Here is an 18,681-nt window from a genome sequence, read left to right as displayed (position 1 = left end):
GAAAAGCAGGCCCAAACCATGATGCTGCCACCACCATGTTTGACAGTGGGGATGGTGTGTTCAGGGTGATGAGCTGTGTTGCTTTTACGCCAAACATATCGTTTTGCATTGTGGCCAAAAAGTTCAATTTTGGTTTCATCTGACCAGAGCACCTTCTTCCACATGTTTGGTGTGTCTCCCAGGTGGCTTGTGGCAAACTTTAAACGAGACTTTTTATGGATATCTTTGAGAAATGGCTTTCTTCTTGCCACTCTTCCATAAAGGCCAGATTTGTGCAGTGTACGACTGATTGTTGTCCTATGGACAGACTCTCCCACCTCAGCTGTAGATCTCTGCAGTTCATCCAGAGTGATCATGGGCCTCTTGGCTGCATCTCTGATCAGTTTTCTCCTTGTTTGAGAAGAAAGTTTGGAAGGACGGCCGGGTCTCGGTAGATTTGCAGTGGTCTGATGCTCCTTCCATTTCAATATGATGGCTTGCACAGTGCTCCTTGAGATGTTTAAAGCTTGGGAAATCTTTTTGTATCCAAATCCTGCTTTAAACTTCTCCACAACAGTATCTTGGACCTGCCTGGTGTGTTCCTTGGTTTTCATAATACTCTCTGCACTTTAAACAGAACCCTTAGACTATCACAGAGCAGGTGCATTTATACGGAGACTTGATTACACATAGGTGGATTCTATTTATCATCATCGGTCATTTAGGACAAAATTGGATCGTTCAGAGATCCTTACTGAACTTCTGGAGTGAGTTGGCTGCACTGAAAGTAAAGGGGCCGAATAATATTGCACGCCCCACTTTTCAGTTTTTTATTTGTTAAAAAAGTTTAAATTATCCAATAAATGTTGTTCCACTTCACGATTGTGTCCCACTTGTTGTTGATTCTTGACCAAAAAATTAAATTTCATATCTTTATGTTTGAAGCCTGAAATGTGGCGAAAGGTTGCAAGGTTCAAGGGGGCCGAATACTTTTGCAAGGCACTGTATGTGGGGAACCCTTGTATTAAAGCTGTATCATGCCTACTTTTCTATACTTATATGTCACAAGTATACAGACTAGAGGATCACATATCTATACAGCCAGTATATATGTGCAAATATATGATTTTTACTTGTATTCTGTGCAAATGCAGCATGTCTCACAGACCTCTTTGCATTCTCAGGTCAACTTGTACTTAGCTTTTTTTTGTTGTTTTACATGATGAAATGAAGAAACCAACACCTGACTTTTTAGTTCATTCATATAAGAAACGTTTGTTAATGGGAATGTTTCCACTAAATTTGAGGTTTATATCTTTTTTTTTTTTCCTATTTATCGGCTGCAAACATGAAGAGCTTACAAAGGTTCTATTATAGGGGTTGGCAACCTTTAACACTCAGAGCCATTTCGACCCGATTTCCACGGGACACTGGGAGCGACACACACTTTGGCCTTGTTCAAACTGGCAGCTAAAATCAGATTTTTTGGGCCCATCCAGATTGAAACTGGATTGCTCTTTGATAGTCTAAATCAGACATGTCCGAAGTCCAGCCTGGGGGCCAAATGTGGCCCGTGGTCAAATTTCATCCGGCCCCCAGCCTCTGTCATAAATTCAATAACGTATGGCCCACACACAGACTTAATAAATTGGTCAGCAGTACTGCTACCAGCATATGAAGTAGCTTACACACTAAATGCTGCTCCTCATTTACCCAGTAAAATGCAGCAGTACTCTAAGCAACATTACCCCGTGTGACCCTTTACTCCCAATTTTCTAAAATAGCGACAATCAACAAAAAAATAAAAAGTTGACTGCGACGGCCGACGCTTCAAGGATAGGTGGAAATTGGACTATTCTTGACTAAAATACGCAACAGTCTGCCTCATTTGCAAAAAGACAGTCACTGTTTTTAAAGATTTCAATGTGAGGCGATATTACCAAACAAGACACGCTGACATGTACGACAAGATTACAGGGAAGATACGTAGCGAGAAATTGAAGCAACTTGAAACTAGTTTAATTTCACAGCGGCAGTATTTCGCAAGACCCCGAGAGTCGAAAGAGAACGCCACAAAGGCTAGTTGCGAGGTTGTTGAAATTATTAATTAAAAAAATGATAAAGCAAATGTGACACACAGAATGGCTAGCTAAAATTTGCTTAAATATATTGTTCTACATAAAGGAGGTCAGCCAAGGTCGGCCCCCCACATTTTTATCACACCAAATCTGGCCCCCTTTGCGAAAAGTTTGGACACCCCTGGTCTAAATAGTCACAATTCACAGAAATCAGATTTTTGCGGGACTGATTGGAACAATAGAAAAATGTGGAGCTTTACCTTTCGAGTTAGGCGATGTCCAAAAGTGATATCATTGTAGCAGAGTGTGTGGGCATAAAAACTCTTCAGAAGACAAAAATGAGACTTGTGTTCTTTTTCAAGGGAAAACGCCTGCCTGCCATCGCGCATGTGCATGTCATCATACCGTGACACCTAAATTGACACTCAAAAATCAACAATAGACCAATGGAAGAGCAGAATCGCGTTACGGAAACATGATGAGAAAGATTCTGACCAATGGGGCAGCAGGATTATGTTACTAAGCATGAAGGGAAAGATTCTGATCAGTCGGACAGCAGTTTATAATTTTTCTGCCAAATGGAATTACAGTGGGGCAAATAAGTATTTAGTCAACCACCAATTGTGCAAGTTCTCCTACTTGAAAAGATTAGAGAGGCCTGTAATTGTCAACATAGGTAAACCTCAACCATGAGACAGAACGTGGAAAAAAACTGAAAATCACATTGTTTGGTTTTTAAAGAATTTATTTCCAAATTAGTGGAAAAGAAGTATTTGGTCACCTACAAACAAGATTTCTGGCTGTCTAACTTCTTCTAATGACGCTCCACTAATCCATTAATGGCACCCGTTTTAACTCATTATCGGTATAAAAGACACCTGTCCACAACCTCAGTCAGTCACACTCCAAGCTCCACTATGGCCAAGACCAAAGAGCTGTCGAAGGACACCAGAGACAAAATTGTAGACCTGCACCAGGCTGGGAAGACTGAATCTGTAATAGGTAAAACGCTTGGTGTAAAGAAATACGGCGCAATTATTAGAAAATAGAAGACATACAAGACCACTGATAATCTCCGTCGATCTGGGGCTCCATGCAAGATCTCACCCCGTGGCATCAAAATGATAACAAGAACGGTAAGCAAAAATCACAGAACCACACGGGGGGACCTAGTGAATGACCTACAGAGAGCTGGGACCACAGTAACAAAGGCTACTATCAGTACCACAATGCGCCGCCAGGGACTCAAATCCTCCACTGCCAGACGTGTCCCCCTGCTGAAGAAAGTACACGTCCAGGCCCGTCTGCGGTTCCCTAGAGAGCATTTGGATGATCCAGAAGAGGACTGGGAGAATGTGTTATGGTCCGATGAAACCAAAATAGAACTTTTTGGTAGAAACACAGGTTCTCGTGTTTGGAGGAGAACGATTAAAGCATGACAATGATCCCAAACACACAGCCAGGGCAACAAAGGAGTGGCTTCGTAAGAAGCATTTCAAGGTCCTGGAGTGGCCTCGCCAGTCTCCAGATCTCAACACCATAGAAAATCTGTGGCGGGAGTTGAAAGTCCGTGTTGCCCAACGACAGCCCCAAAACTTCACTGCTCTAGAGGAGATCTGCAAGGAGGTATGGGCCAAAATACCAGCAACAGCGTGTGAAAAGCTTGTGAAGAGTTGCAGAAAACGTTTGGCCTCCGTTATTGTCAGCAAAGGGTACATAACGAAGTATTGAGACCAAATACTTATTTTCCACCATGATTTGCAAATAAATTATTTAAAAAATCAAACAATGTGATTTTCCGGGTTTACCCATGTTGACAATTACAGGCCTCTCTAATATTTTCAAGTGGGAGAACTTGCACAATTAGTGGTTGACTAAATACTTATTTGCCCCACTGTACATATTTCGTACAATGAGTAATTTTTCGTAATACGAAGCGGAAAAGCTTTGAATTTTTTTTTTTTTGCAAAATACATTTTTCATGTACCGAAGCTTTATTTTATTGTATTTATTTATTTTTTTTGGTGGTTGCCGACCCCTGTTCTATGAACCTCTCCAGAGGAGTCATTTCATGTTTCCTGCAACGCAACTATAAATGAATTTCGAGGGTTATTTGCACACGTCACGTATACTCGCACTTCCCTATTTGTACCAAATATAAATGGACTGATTTAGATGTCTACCACAGATATGCACGCGCACATGTATGTTTGTCCACATCCCATCCGTGTCGCTTTCCCGCGTTTGCCAACTGAATCGTTCGTGCAAACAAGCTTCAGGGGCCCAAATTGTCCCCAAGAAAACCATCCTTTCAATTGATTCTGCATCCCATTTTTCCCAGGTTTTTGTATTTATTAATATGGTAAAGAGTCTGTTTTTCACCCGAGCTGCTCTGTGAGCTTGTAAATGACACCTGTACAAAAAAGACAAAAGAAGCAAAGTTATTAACGAGATGGGGGGGAAGGGGCAAATAATTCTTGTAAAATGTGGAAAACAGAGCAATAAAACACTGCTGCCTGAATTTGACAGCATTATGTTTTATAAAAGCATGTGTAGCACTTTTTATTTTTGTCAGCATTTTGAAATGTTTAAATATTCAATGTGATGATGACATGACAGATTAGGAATTCGGAGTTGTAGTCCCAAGATTTTTTTTTATTTCAACATTAGGTCCTTCATATTCAATCAATTTTGTATTTGTATTTCGATTTTTAGTTTAGTCATTTCAAGTTTTTTGTGCAAAGGAACCAGGAGTGCCAAAATGAAATAGTGATAACTCATTTTCGTGGTTAATGAGGACCAGAACCTGCCACGATAAGTGAAAAAACGTGAAGTAGATTTTTTTTTTTTTTTTTCAAGATATTTAGCATTGGAAAAACATACATATAAGTTTTTTCTCCCCCCCCAAAGTATAATAATAAAAAAAAAAACAGACAATGGTAAAAAAGCAGTTTCGGCCCTTGCACCTGTCTTTAAAATAAACTGATGTATTTTAAGCCAAAAGAACTGTTATGTTTGATGGAACAATGTCTATATGCTGCCATTGCAATTTCATGGCACATGAAGCCCCCGAACTCTTTTTAATTTGTCCATATTACCCTGGAGACCCCCGTTTACAGACACCGCCCAACCGCTTTTGTTTCAACCCAGCCATAAAAAGAAGGTAATTATATTCATTATTCAAAATGTCTATCATTTTGAGCTTAGAATCATTAATTGATGTTTAGTATTTAATGGGGGGAAAAAAACTCAACTTTAAAAAAATTCACTTGCATGTTATAAACAGGCATGAAAATGGGTCAGGGGTTAAAAAGGTGAGAAGGGTGTGGAGGAAATATGTTCGAGTACACCCCAACAAAATATCGAGCTCTGTCGACCCACACTGTGTTTCAGCAGGGCCGTGCAGAGACCGGTGGAGGGGCGGGTGCTCGTCGATCAAAAGGGGCACATGAACAAGTATTTAATGCACCTTAGAACAACATAACTTCAATTTTAACCAGCTTTAGATAATAATTGGCTGCGACTGTGACATACTTTAATTGGGAGGGGGCAACAGTGAATAGAAATCAAAACTGTCATCAACACTTTCTGGCTGTGACTCAGTCAGTCTGCCTCTTTTCTTCCTTCAACCTCTGCATCAAAACTTCCTTCCTCAACTTGTTCATCTGAGAACAAACCACATCAGATGACCACCAACAGCACAGTTTTCTCAAAACTATTATTTCATTATTACCCATACTTAACAACTCTAGCACCTAATGATTAATAAAGCAATGACATAAAATCTTATAGAAAAGTAACATTGTAATTGTGTTTATAACTGTATTTAATACCCGACTATCCTTGCAAACTTGTTCTTACCAGGTCTGCTATTCACCCAGCTAATGAGGTATCCACTGCCTTTAGCAGCCTCATCCAACTCCTTTTTTTATCCCTCAATCTCCTTTCCCTACGAGGCATGTCTATGTAATGAAATATAAATATTTAAGAAAAAAAAAAAAGACTCCCCGGTGGCTTTTAGTTTTAAAGCTTTCTTAATTTCTTTCTCTCTCAATAACGATGGAGGTAGATTTGTGTTTTTATTATTCAATCAAAAAACAAAGTTACTTCTATTAAAACAAAGTTGCTTCAATCAAAATACAGTATACACCTTTAATCCCAAAAAAGTCACTTCAATTAAAAAAAATTGTTTTTGATAGCAAAAATAAATTTGAGACAAAAAAGCATTTGAAAACTATTTTTCTTGATTGAAACAAATTTTTCCTTTGAAGTAATGTTGTTTTGCGTTTGGGCCACATTTTGGCTAGGACATTTGTGTCTTTATTATTCAATCAAATAAGCTGCTTCAAACAAAAGAATATATATAAAAAGAAAAACTTTGCACATGTGTCAATCACCGTTTAACAAAGCCTGAGAGGGTTTGAGTAGACTCACTATGAAGCATTTATTAAGCCAAGCATTTTCTTACTACTTTATTCTTGTTTAAAAATAATTTGGTGGGGCAGTAACATGTTTAAAACTTATCATAATTCTTACATTTTGAAGTGCTTGAAAACCATTTATAAATGATACTTTGGTGAAAAAAGTGAAAAAACATGTCTTATATATATGTATCTTTTTTCCAATGTAAAATCTGAATAAATACATTGAGCACGCTCAAAAAAATGGGGGGGGGGTCGCTACTTCACGGTTTTCACTTATTGCGGCGGGTTCTGGTCCCCATTAACCGCGAAAAACGAGGGATCCCTGTATTTCTGAAAAGCTTTAAGAAGCAAGAGTCATTCCCACCATTCGTCGGGCCGGTGTTGTGCCGACACCGGCCGTCAGCTCAAGTCCCACCGAAAATAACGCGTCTCGGGCGAACGACGGAAGCGATGCGAGGCGCCCCCCTCCATCCGAGAGCATGCTGCTTAATTTGACTCAACAGTGTGTTTCTTCATTTATATTACCGCTAAATACACAAGCTTGACGCCAATTTAACGGGAGCTATTTTTTCACGGGAGATTTGGCTAGCTCTAGCAGTGTTCAACGCAAGCTGCAAAGAATGGCAGTAACTTTACTATATCGCAAAATATGAAAACAATTGAAACCATTACTCACCAAATTCAATCTGCTGGCAAATACAGGCAAGTGTGTATGCTGCGCTCTGGTCTGCCCCAGTGTGGATAAGGCTTGCGTTTTGTTTTCGTAGCTTTTCAATGCAACCAAAGGCTCTCCAAGCACTCCATTTACACGTAGAGTGCGCGCGATTGGAATAATGGAACGCTGTTTGGGCCGATGATTGTCCTCGTCTGCGAATCATCTCGAAGGATTTGCTTACTGTCCAAGTGTCACTTTTATAAAGAACCGATTTCTTAAGTGCTCAGTTTTCGTACTAAGTTAATCACATGATGATAATAATAATCATAATTAAATAAAACCTCCCGACTCCCCCCTCCCAAAAAGAATTTCTCCTCGGATCTACGCAATTCACGTAGGTCGCCCTTTTTGACTTCAAAACGGCGAATTTCGCCGAAAGGTGAGAGATTTTCATGCCTGCATAGCACAGCTATGAGTCTGGTGTACCAGGCTAGTAGTCCCGTCTATGAGCGCGACCTGTTAGCGCGTGTCTGTGAGTGTGCACGCACGCGCACGCTCTCTCGCTCGCGCGGGTAGTAGAGTGGAGTGGGCTACAGCTGTGTAATCGGCTGACTGACGCATCTGATTATTATCTTTTTTTTTCGGCGGGGGGGGGGGCAAACGAGATTGTGGCGGGCCGCCACAGTCTCGTTCATTGGTGGGAAACACTGTCCAGGCATGTCCCACCGGCAGGAGGCCCCGGGGACAACCCAGGACACGCTTGAGAGACTGCCTCTTGGCTGGTTTGGGAACGCCTTGGGATCCCGCTGAAGGAGCTGGTTGAAGTGGCTGGGGAAATAGAAGTCTGGGCTTCCCTGCTAAAGCTGCTGCCCCCTGCCTGACCCCGGATTAAGCAGTAAATGATGGATGGATAACAAATGGTGTTATGCATAGTGACGAAAGAAAATCCACCCCCCCCCTTGGCCGAAAAATGCCTTGCATGGAATTGACTTTCCTATTTATGAATTTAAAATTAAGACTTTGACGGTAAAATGTCTATAAAAGCTGTAAAGCAAAAAAACTGACAAAATTGAATTTTTATAATGGGTCAAAATTATTTTTCGAGCAGGTCATGTGACTAGCAACTTAGAGACTGTCTTTTGCCAAAATGACAAAACCACCTGAGGACCGAAGGGGCATGAGGGATTTCGGTAATTTTTTTTCAAACCTGAGCTTTCAAAAGCGACAACTACAGAGCGAGAACCAAGGAAGATGTGGACCATGAAACGCCTGACAGCACCGCCAAAATGCTGAGCGATTAATAGGGGGCCTGCATTGTTGGCATGGCCGTCAAAGCTGACCGAGTGGAATCGCAGACAAAAAGCTTTTTTCGTTGAAAAATCTTGTGAAATAAATGCTTAAATCCCTGAATTCTTTATAGAGATGGACGCAAAACAGTCTCGATTCCTTGTTAAAAGCAAAAAAAACAAACAAACATGCAGTAAACATTTATTTTACGTAAATATGTCAAAGTACAATGCTAGTCTGTCAGTCAATGTGGCGGCCACCATATGTAAAAGGCTTTCCTGTTGAAAATTCTTGTGAATCAATGCATAAATCCCTGAATTCTTTATAGATATGGATGTAAAACGGTATCGATTCTTGGTTAAAAGCAAAAAACAAAACAAAAAAACATGCAGTTAACATTTATTTTACGTAAATATGTCAAAGTACGATGCTAGTCTGTTAGTCAATGTGGCAGCCACCATATGTAAAAGGCTTTCCCGGTGAAAATTCTTGTGAATCAATGCGTAAATCCCTGAATTCTTTATAGATATGGATGTAAAACGGTATCGATTCTTGGTTAAAAGCAAAAAAAAAAACAAAAAAAAACATGCAGTTAGCATTTATTTTACGTAAATATGTCGGAGAATTATGCTAGTCTGTTAGACAATGAGGCGGCACCCTTACAACAAAGAGCTTTTTACATTGAAAATTCTCGTGAAAAAACGAAAAATAATAATTACCTTGAATCCTCGAACAAATCACTCCTGAGACAACTCTTCCTGTTTGTATGTGGTACATCTTTCGTACTTTTTCAACCTAAATCCGGAGTTGATCGCTGCATGTGTCGCTGCGACCGACTGTGAATAAGTGAAACAGATTCTGGGATGGCCCCCAACTTGAAGGCATGGCGCAGTGAAGGTCTAATCTGACCATCAATATCATTATGAAGTCTATGACCCCACTGAAGCCACTAATTGTACAACACAGCCACAACCTAGCATACCATATTCAATGGACGAAGATCTTGGCTAAAAGCATAGCTGTCCTAATCAGCCTGATTTAGAATTCCCCCCAAAAATGAAGGGAAACAAAAGTTGACGCATTATACAGTAAATATTCCTGGCTGGAATATTCAGTCAAAAAGGATGCAGCGCCAACTTCTCCACTAGGTAAGAAAGGAAAAATTTGTGCACTCACACACGCACACAAACACATACAGCTGGGATGCCTGTATGTACGAGGATGGGCTAAGCTACTGTCCAACTATATATCATTATCTGGGTCTTTGAAAAAAGAACCAGATAGTGCAATTGTTTTTTTTTTTTAATGGGATTTCTTCGGCGCGCCGCACAGCCCGAACCGTTTGACCAATCAGCACCGTTCGAATATCGAAACGACCGGAATTTTTTTTCGGAATTTTCGAACGACCCCGAAAAATTTTCCGTCGCATGTAAACACTGATTTTTCACCGATCTTTGGAAAAAAAATTTTTTGAAAATGTATCTAGTCCTACAATTTTTGACCAAATCACATAATCTGGACATCAAAAATTCCGGGACGGTGACTGGCATAAAAGTTGTATACAGAATTTGGAAAAAAATTATGGTTCCTCGGAAATTTGCCAAAAACTTTCCCATTCATTTTTTTTAATGGGATGCAACGTTGGTTCAAATTTCCTATTCACTTCCAATGGAATTTACAATTAATTTATGTCATTGAGGATGTATGTCGAATCTATTGATGCCAATGTACTTGGATTCCATTGACATATGTGTGTGTCGATGCCACTGACTGCCATGGATGTCCAAATTTCCCATTCATTTTCAATGGCATTTACTTTGCTTAATGCCATTGACGGCCATGTTTGTCGATTCTATTGATGGCAATGTACTTGGATTCTATTGGCGCAACTGTAAGTCGATGCCAATGACGACCATGAACGTCCAAATTACCCTTTCGTTTTCAATGGCAAAAAGCAAATGTCCCTAAATCAACAGAAAATCACCAGATATGACTAGGACACCCCCCCCCAAAAAATGACCTGATATGACCAGGCCACGCCCACCAAATGTCCAAAAATGACCTAAGACCAGGCCACACCCACCCAAATGACCTGATATGACCAGGCCACGCCCCCAAATGACCTGATATGACCAGGCCACGCCCCCCCAATGTCCCCAAATGACTTGATATGACTAGGACACACCACCCGAATGTCCCCAAATGACCTGATATGACCAGAATGTGTCCCCCAAATTTCCCCAAATCAACAGGAAGCAACCTGATATTGTCCCCAAACCAACCTGGGCGGAGCTAAGATCTGTATCTCCACACAGCGAAGACCCAGAGTAATTTCTCCAAAAATTGCAGTTTCTAGTTTAATTTTATTGCTGACACTGCGTTTCGGGGTCATCAACATGTCCCCCCCCCCCGCAACAAAAGTCAAACTCCACCTATGCTGTTGAACCATTGAGGTCATGCTTTAAACACACATTTTGTAAGCTTTGACAGATACAACATTGAACAAAATTTGATTATCACAGTGTGAGGTTTATTGGTTCAAAAGATAACATTACCCGAAACCCTAGCATGATTAGAGTCATGTTCGTGTCATTTTGCGGCGGTTCAAACGTCATCGGGAGCTTCATAGAAGTTAAATTCCCATCTTTTATTCCACACATCAGTATGTTACAGTTAAAAATAATTCCAACAGTTTTGGATCATTTTAAGACTTGATTGTTATTGTCCCTTGGATTAAGAGAGCACTAAATCCTGTTTAGTGACTTAGTATTTACATTTTTTTAAAAGGCGAAATGAACTGAATTTGTGGATGCATAAAAGGAAGACTTAAGAGCACAAGTAAAAAGAGGGTTAAAACTCAGTGTTTTGGTTATTTGGCAAAATTTGAAAGGTAACTAGTAACAAGAGAAGAGAGTCACAGTGAAACAACCGTTTGCTACAATTTGTCGGACTTGGAAGTTCTTCGAACGTCATCATCGAGTTAGTGCATATAGTTGTAACGGCAGTGGTAAGACGCCATGCGGATTCGATCGCGTAACCTCTGGACCTCCAGATCCTGAAAGTGGTCGTCCTCGTCGTTCTGGATTATTATCTTCTGCAGTTCGCCGATTTCGCGCTCCATCTTGGAACGGAGGTCGCGCTTCATCTTGAGCAGGACCTGCAAAAGCACACGTGGTACACTAAAAAAAAATCTACTAAAACCGACAAAATTCAAAGTAAAATACTGACGGCTGGGGTTGCCACAAACATACTGTTAAACAAACAGGAAAACTACATTTTACAGTAGGATTTTTCTAGATTTTTTTAAGGTAAAAATATATACTGGTCCTTCTGAAAAAAAATTGCATATTGTGATGAAGTTCATTATTTTCTGCAATGTACTGATAAACATTAGACTTTCATATATTTTAGATTCATTACACACAATTGAAGTAGTTCAAGCCTTTTATTGTTTTAATATTGATGATCTGGGCAAAAAAGTCAAGAAAAACCAAAAATCCCTATCTCAAAAAATTAGCATATAATGAAAAGTTACTCTAAAGAAGATCCTAACCTAATCATCTGAATCAACAAATTAACTCAAAACCCCTGCAAAAGAGGCTTTTAAAAACTCCCAGCCTGGTTGATTACTCAAACCTGCAATCATGGGCAAGACTTCTGACCTGACTGCTGTCCAAAAGGCCATCATTGACACCCTCAAGCAAGAGGCTTAGACACAGAAAGAAATTTCTCAGCGAATAGGCTGTTCCCAGAGTGCTGTATCAAGGCACCTCAGTGGGAAGTCAGTGGGAAGGAAAAGGTGTGGCAGGAAACACTGCACAACCAGAAGAAGTGACCGCACCTTGAGAAAGATTGTGGAGAAGGGCCGATTCCAGACCTTGGGGGACCTGCAGAAACAGTGGACCGAGTCTGGAGTAGAAATATCCAGAGCCACCGTGCACAGGCGTGTGCTGGAAATGGGCTACTGGTGCCGCATTCCCTGTGTCAAGCCACTTTTGAACCTGAAACAGCGGCAGAAGCGCCTGACCTGGGCTAAAGAGAAGCAGCACTGGACTGTTGCTAATTGGTCCAAAGTACTTTTTTCAGATGAAAGCAAATTTTGCATCCCATTGAGAAATCAAAATGCCAGAGTTTGAAGGAAGACTGGGGAGAAGGAAATACCAAAATGCCTGAAGTCCAGTGTCAAGTACCCACAGTCAGTGATGGTCTGGGGTGCAATGTCAGCTGCTGGTGTTGGTCTACTGTGTTTTGTCAAGGCCAGGGTCAATGCAGCTAGCTATCAGGAGATTTTGGAGCACATTATGCTTCCATCTGCTGAAAAGCTTTGAGAAGATGAAGATTTCATTTCCTGTACGATATCTGTACGACCGGTGTCAGAGTTTGGTCCGTATTGCCGGCAGTAAGTTGACTTCGTTCTCAGTGAGAATTGGATTCCACCAAGGCTGGCCTTTGTCACCGATTCTGTTCATAATTTTTATGGACAGAATTTCTAGGCGCAGCTGAAACGTTGAGGCGGTCCGGTTTGGTGATCTCAGCATTGCATCTCTGCTTTTTGCAAATGATGTGGTACTGTTGGCTTCATCAAGCCGTGACCCGGTTCGCAGCCGAGTGTGAAGCGGTCGGGATGAAGGTCAGCACCTCCAAATCCGAGACCGTGGTCCTCAGTCGGAAAAGGGTGGAGTGCCCTCAAGTATCTTGGGGTCTTGTTCACAAGTGGAGTGAGGGTAGGAGGGAGCGGGAGATCGACAGGCAGATCGGTGCAGCGTCTGCAGTAATGCGGACTCTGCACTGGTCCGTAGTGGTGAAGAAGAAGCTTAGCTGAAAAGCGAAGCTCTCGATGTACTAGTCGATCTACGATCCTACCCTCATTTATGGTCATGAGCTGTGAGTCGTGACCGGAAGAACAAGATCCTGGATACAAGCTGCCCAAATGAGTTTCCTCCGTAGGGTGTCTGGGTTCTCCCTTAGAAATAGGGTGAGAAGCTTGGTCATCCAGGAGGGACTCCGCGTCAAGCCTCTAATCCTCCTTGTTGAGAGGAGCCAGCTGAGGTGGCTCGGGCTTCTGAACCAGATGCCTCCTGGACGCCTCCCCAGAGAGGTGTTCTGGGCATGTCCCACCGATGGGAGGTCCCGGGGCCGACCCAGAACACGCTGGAGAGACAATGTCTCTAGGCTGGCCTGGGAACTTTTAGGGATCCCGCCGAGGAGCTAGTTGATGTGGCTGGGGAGAGGGAAGTCTGGGCTTCCCTAGTAAAGCTGCTGCCCCCGTGACCCGACCCCGGATCAAGCGGAAGATGATGGATGGTGAGATGGGGGGTGGCGGCATCATTTTAAGGTTTTCATGTTTTTTAACAGTACAATTCTGGCAACTAACTTTACCCCAAATTAAACGTTACCAATTTTTTTTTGCGCTTGTGTGCTTTAGGGATGTAACGGTGCACAAAAATCTTGGTTCGGTACGTACCTCGGTTTTGAGGTCACGGTTTGGTTCATTTTCGGTACAGAAAAAAAAATATATATATATAAATGTGCTAGTTGTTTATTACACACTTTTGTGCTTTCAACAATAGGAACATTAGCCTATACAAAGCTAGAATTCTGCTCAAAATAGCGGGTAATTAAAGCTAATCCAACAACAATTGGCCTTTCAGACCACGCATATTGGTCAGCTTTCTTTCTGAAAGAAAGAAGAAAAAAAGTCCTGTGCTAAAAAGAAAAGCAATCCGAATAACAGATTTTACCATATATTTTACAAATGAAATGCCTCAATCAATCTTTTTTTTTCTTCTTATGAACGGTTTTCAAAAGCTTTATTGGTGGATTTTCTCAAGTTAAAGCGCCACACAGAAATTAATAAATTGAATTGTGTAAGCAGGATGTGTGTATTATTCTTATTATTTAATTACAGGTGTCTTAGCTCATTTCAATTTATTTTATAAAATGGGCTATTTATTTTATCGGGATTATTTATTTTACAAATGTGATGTAGTATTCATTTATATTGTATATTTTATGTTGTATAACTTTAGTTCCTACTTGTTTTGTTGTAATAGGAAGGTTTTGTATTGAACACGGGGCCGTGTTGGTTATTATACGTAGCAGAGAAGACAACAGTAGATCAACAAAGACAAGTCAACTGTGCCCCGATCTACCACTCAAGAGATCTGATGGACTCAAAAGTAGGTTACGATTGCATATTAGTTTGAAAATCGACCGGATCCACCGTATTATTAAACGAGTGACTTCCGGCCCGATCCTAGCTAGTATTGACGCAGGAGGGCCGCGTCTCGCGTCAAATAATAAACTCTGATGTTCTTTTCACGTGCGTCGCGTTGAGCTGCTTCCGGGACACATCTAACACGCGGCCGCACTATGACTGGTGTGCATTGGCTGATTCTAACGGCCGCGTTTCACTGCGTTCTCGCGGCGGCCACGTTGTCGCGCCGTTGACGATTCTGGACTACCGTGTTGATCCTCATTTATAGTAGAGAAGACTGAGTAAATATAATCTACACAAAGAAACTGTAACCCGATCGACTCACAGCCTCGAAAAGTAAGGGTTATATTACTCGGTACACGTCCGTTCCGAACCGACTACCACGTACAAAACGGTTCAATACTATTACATGTACCGTTACACCCTTAGTGTGTTTGCATCCAATTCATTTGAACTGGGAGGCCTGACAGCACCATTTCAAATGGACTGGACGTCCATCTCAGTCAATGAGTTACCTTTTCTTGAGCTTTTTTACGAATCTGGATCTCCTGTCGCTCTTGTTTAAGTTTTTCGGCCAATAGTGAAAACTGAGCACAGATAAGAAAAGAAAGTCATATCCAGGCAACTGTTTGATCTCATTCTATTGTTTGTTTGTCCCACTTGGTCTTTGTAGTAGTTCTCCATAGACTGGATGTGTTGTTGGTGTCGTTTCTGGTGCTCCAGCCGTTGTTCCGCGGCGATCGCCCGCTGCTCCCTCAGACGGGCCTTCTGAACCTCCAAACCCTCCTCGAAGAGCTCCCGAAACATCTGCACGAACGACGCGCCATCAAACGGACAAGGGCGATGAGCGCGTGACTAATGTTACCTTCTCCTCGTTGATGCGAGCTTTCATGAGCCGAGCCCGGTGCTGGACGTGGTAGTCCTGGTGGTACTTCCTGGCCCGAGCAATCTGCTGACGCTGTTCCCTTAGGCGGTTCTGGGTGGACTTTTGCTTCTGGATGTGCTCTTTATAGTCCTTCTGCAGGAGCGACACAAAATGCAGGTTGAGATGAGCTTTTTCCGCGATATTTAAGTCACACAAACGCGTCAACTCACCAGACGTTTGCTGTGCTCCTGCTGTTTGTGGACCATCTCCACCAGGCGGTCGTGTTTTCTCTGAGCTTGTTCCATCTGCGGAGAGGTAGTGTTGGTTGTTTATTGGGTCAATCCTGAATTGTGGGGCGTTTTACATCATGCCCTTAAAATGTTTTTCAATTCAATTTTTCAAGCTTTGAATCAATAGCGTACCGCACGAATGCTATTTTTAGACGGTGACGTAGCATCGTGAAGCAGAAGTGGGACATTATAGACATGCCTTCACATACAAACCATTATATTTCTGCTAGTTTTCTTCGGTAATCTTTCAAAAATGAACATGCCGATCAAGCATTGCTGATATGGAACTTGTAGAAACGACTCCAGACATTACGACTAATGAAGGATGTTTTCTTCATACGTTTCCCGAAACCAAAAACTCGGAGAGAAAAAAATGTGAAGAATGAAACAACTTGCGCAGACGTTTAACGCCAGCAAGGTGAAACCATTCACATTTCATATGCAGTAAACATTTTGTTGGGTTTCATCGGAGGATGAAAAGGTAAGCCATTTTGATATTTTTTACTCATTTTTTAGCGTGGCGTTTTGCCGTGCTGCTTCTGTCTGACAATGAATGACCTGAAAAAATTAAAATGGTATCTGACTGCCTCTGTTAGCTTTTCTGTTGTAAAAAAACAACTTTAGTCAGGGGAAAGTGTAAATAAATTATAGAATTAAGATTTGTTATTAATGAAAAAATTAAAAGTTCGTTGGCTGTCAACAAGTAGCATTTGCGATCGCTACACAAAAATAGCGATGTAAATTTCCCAAAAGAACGGTCAGAGACGTAAGACAACCAAAGGTATTAATACATAAGAAAGACAGGGCATGTGGTGGTAAAGGATAGTTTGTTAAAACAGGAGAATGTCATTGTCAGTGGCGTAAGAAAAAGGTGTCAATGAAAAAGCTAAGGCTAAGCTTAGGTCGGCTTCTTTTTTCCGTCTTTTTCAGCCCTTGACACTCATGCCATCTCTTTAACTGAACATTTGTATGTTCTTCCACATCTTTACCAGTGAATTTGGCACAAGGGACATCATTTTCAGACAGAATTGGTAGATTTAGCTCTGTGAATATGGAGGTAGGTTTGTGTCTTTATTATTCAATCAAATAAAAAGTTGCTTCAATCAAAATGTATATTTTCAATCGAAGAAAACGTCTCTTCAATCAAAAAAAATGTGTTTGAATGCAAAAATAAATTTGAAACTCAAGAAAATATATTTGAAAACTTTTTCTTTGATTGAAATTTTTTTTTTAATTTAAGTCAAGTTTTTTTTTGATTGAAACACCATTTTTGATTGAAGTCATGTAATTTTGCGTTTGGACCACATTTTGGCTAGGACATTTGTGTCTTTATTATTCAATCAAAAATTAAGTCGCTTCAAACAAAAAAATATATATTTTCAAAAGAAAAATCACTTCAATCAAAAATTTTTTTAAAATTCAATCGTAGAAAATGTGAAAAAATATTTGAGACTCAGAAATTCGCATTTGAACACTGTATTTTTCATTCAAACCGTTTTCTTTGATTGAAGCAATCCTTTTTGTGTTCAAGCCATATTAGGGGTAGGACATTTGTGTCAAAATCATTCAATCGCAATAAAAGTTGCTTTAATCAAAAAACTATTTTTAATCAAAGAAAAAAATAATTTGCAAAAATATATATTTTTTGAAAATATATTTTTTTATTTGAAATATATATTTTTTTTATTGAAGTATCACTTTTTTGACACAAATCTACCTCCATATGTGAACATCTCCTTTGTTCACCATTTCCATTCATTTACTATTGGGGACAAACCGAAGCGTGTCCCCGCTTAGCATCAATTGCTAACGTCATGAATATTAATGAGCAGAAGTGACGCGTTGCTTGCGGTACGCCATTGGCTGCAGAGCTTCATTGCTTAATTTGGTGGAGACAGTCAACCTCTGCTGCTATCTGCTGTCAACACTGCTGTTATCCAACATGCCTCCTAGGATGCATTGCAGCTCTCCAGATGTAAATAACAATCAAAATTCATGTTATGAGCTGATTATGTGTTCAGTTACTGTTCCAGTTGTTTCATTAATTGCTAGTTAAGGTATTTTGTAACACTTACTGACAGTGGCACCATAAGACATAACACTGTCATTAGACTATCATAATTATGACATGAAACTGTCACGAGCATTAATGAATGCTTACAACAGATGTCATTTAGTGTTATCTGGCAAATTATCTCACTTTAGAATCGATTTTAAAGATCCTAGCTGGACATAGTTAGTCACATAATTTGCCAGATCACACTTAATGATATCTGTCATAAGCATTCAGTAATACCCATGATAGTGTCATGTCATTATTATGATGGTCTTACGACAGTCTTATGACGTCGTCGTCAAATAAAGTGTTACCAAATACCATAACTAGCAATTAATCAAACAAGTGGAACAGTAACTGAAAAAATAATTAGCACAGTACATGAATTTTGATTGTTATTTACTCACGGAGCAATGCAATGCATGCTAGGAGGAATGTGTTACCTATTAACCCAAATAACTAAACAAATAGGCCGCATGATTCAAAATGAAGGAAAAAAGTAGCGGCTTATAGTCCGGTACATATTATTATTACCGTATTGGCCTGAACATAAGACTGAAAAAGTGGGGGTCGTCTTATATTCGCGGTCTAGACATTATACCCATTCACGACGCTCGATGGCGCCAGATATCATTGAAGCGACATTGTCATGACAGATCTCAGCTACTCGTTTAACCAGTTTGCATTATTTTATTGCAATGTTTTTCCTTTTTCAGATTTATTTCAACACTACGGTTACAGTTAGACTTCACTTTGATGGTTAATATAGTTATTGCAATTTTGTTGTTTTATCACAATAGATTGGTTTATTTACATTTAAAAAAACCAGA

The 18,681-nt window shown here is 40.5% G+C and overlaps 1 protein-coding gene across 3 annotated transcripts in view; it reads right to left on the bottom strand.

The window, feature by feature from the left end:
- Positions 1-10,892: 10,892 nt before the first annotated feature.
- Positions 10,893-18,681, bottom strand: part of LOC130920212 (centrosomal protein of 95 kDa-like) — a 28,506-nt gene continuing 20,717 nt past the window's right edge. For 2 of the 3 annotated variants that reach the window (XM_057843238.1, XM_057843239.1), the window contains exons 16-20: positions 15,736-15,810; positions 15,506-15,658; positions 15,301-15,447; positions 15,156-15,227; positions 10,920-11,580 (exon numbers count right to left, since the gene is read on the bottom strand). In XM_057843238.1, the coding sequence (XP_057699221.1) occupies positions 11,404-11,580; positions 15,156-15,227; positions 15,301-15,447; positions 15,506-15,658; positions 15,736-15,810 (624 nt within the window). In that variant the 3' untranslated portion in view covers positions 10,920-11,403. Of the gene's footprint in view, positions 11,581-15,155; positions 15,228-15,300; positions 15,448-15,505; positions 15,659-15,735; positions 15,811-18,681 lie in introns of all 3 variants that reach the window. The other variant, XM_057843240.1, reaches the window with a different exon arrangement.

This window comes from Corythoichthys intestinalis, chromosome 8, assembly GCF_030265065.1.
Source record: "Corythoichthys intestinalis isolate RoL2023-P3 chromosome 8, ASM3026506v1, whole genome shotgun sequence".
NCBI lineage: Eukaryota > Metazoa > Chordata > Actinopteri > Syngnathiformes > Syngnathidae > Corythoichthys > Corythoichthys intestinalis.
The sequence above is the reverse complement of the archived record's forward strand: the minus strand, read 5'-3'. Positions and strand labels throughout refer to the sequence as shown.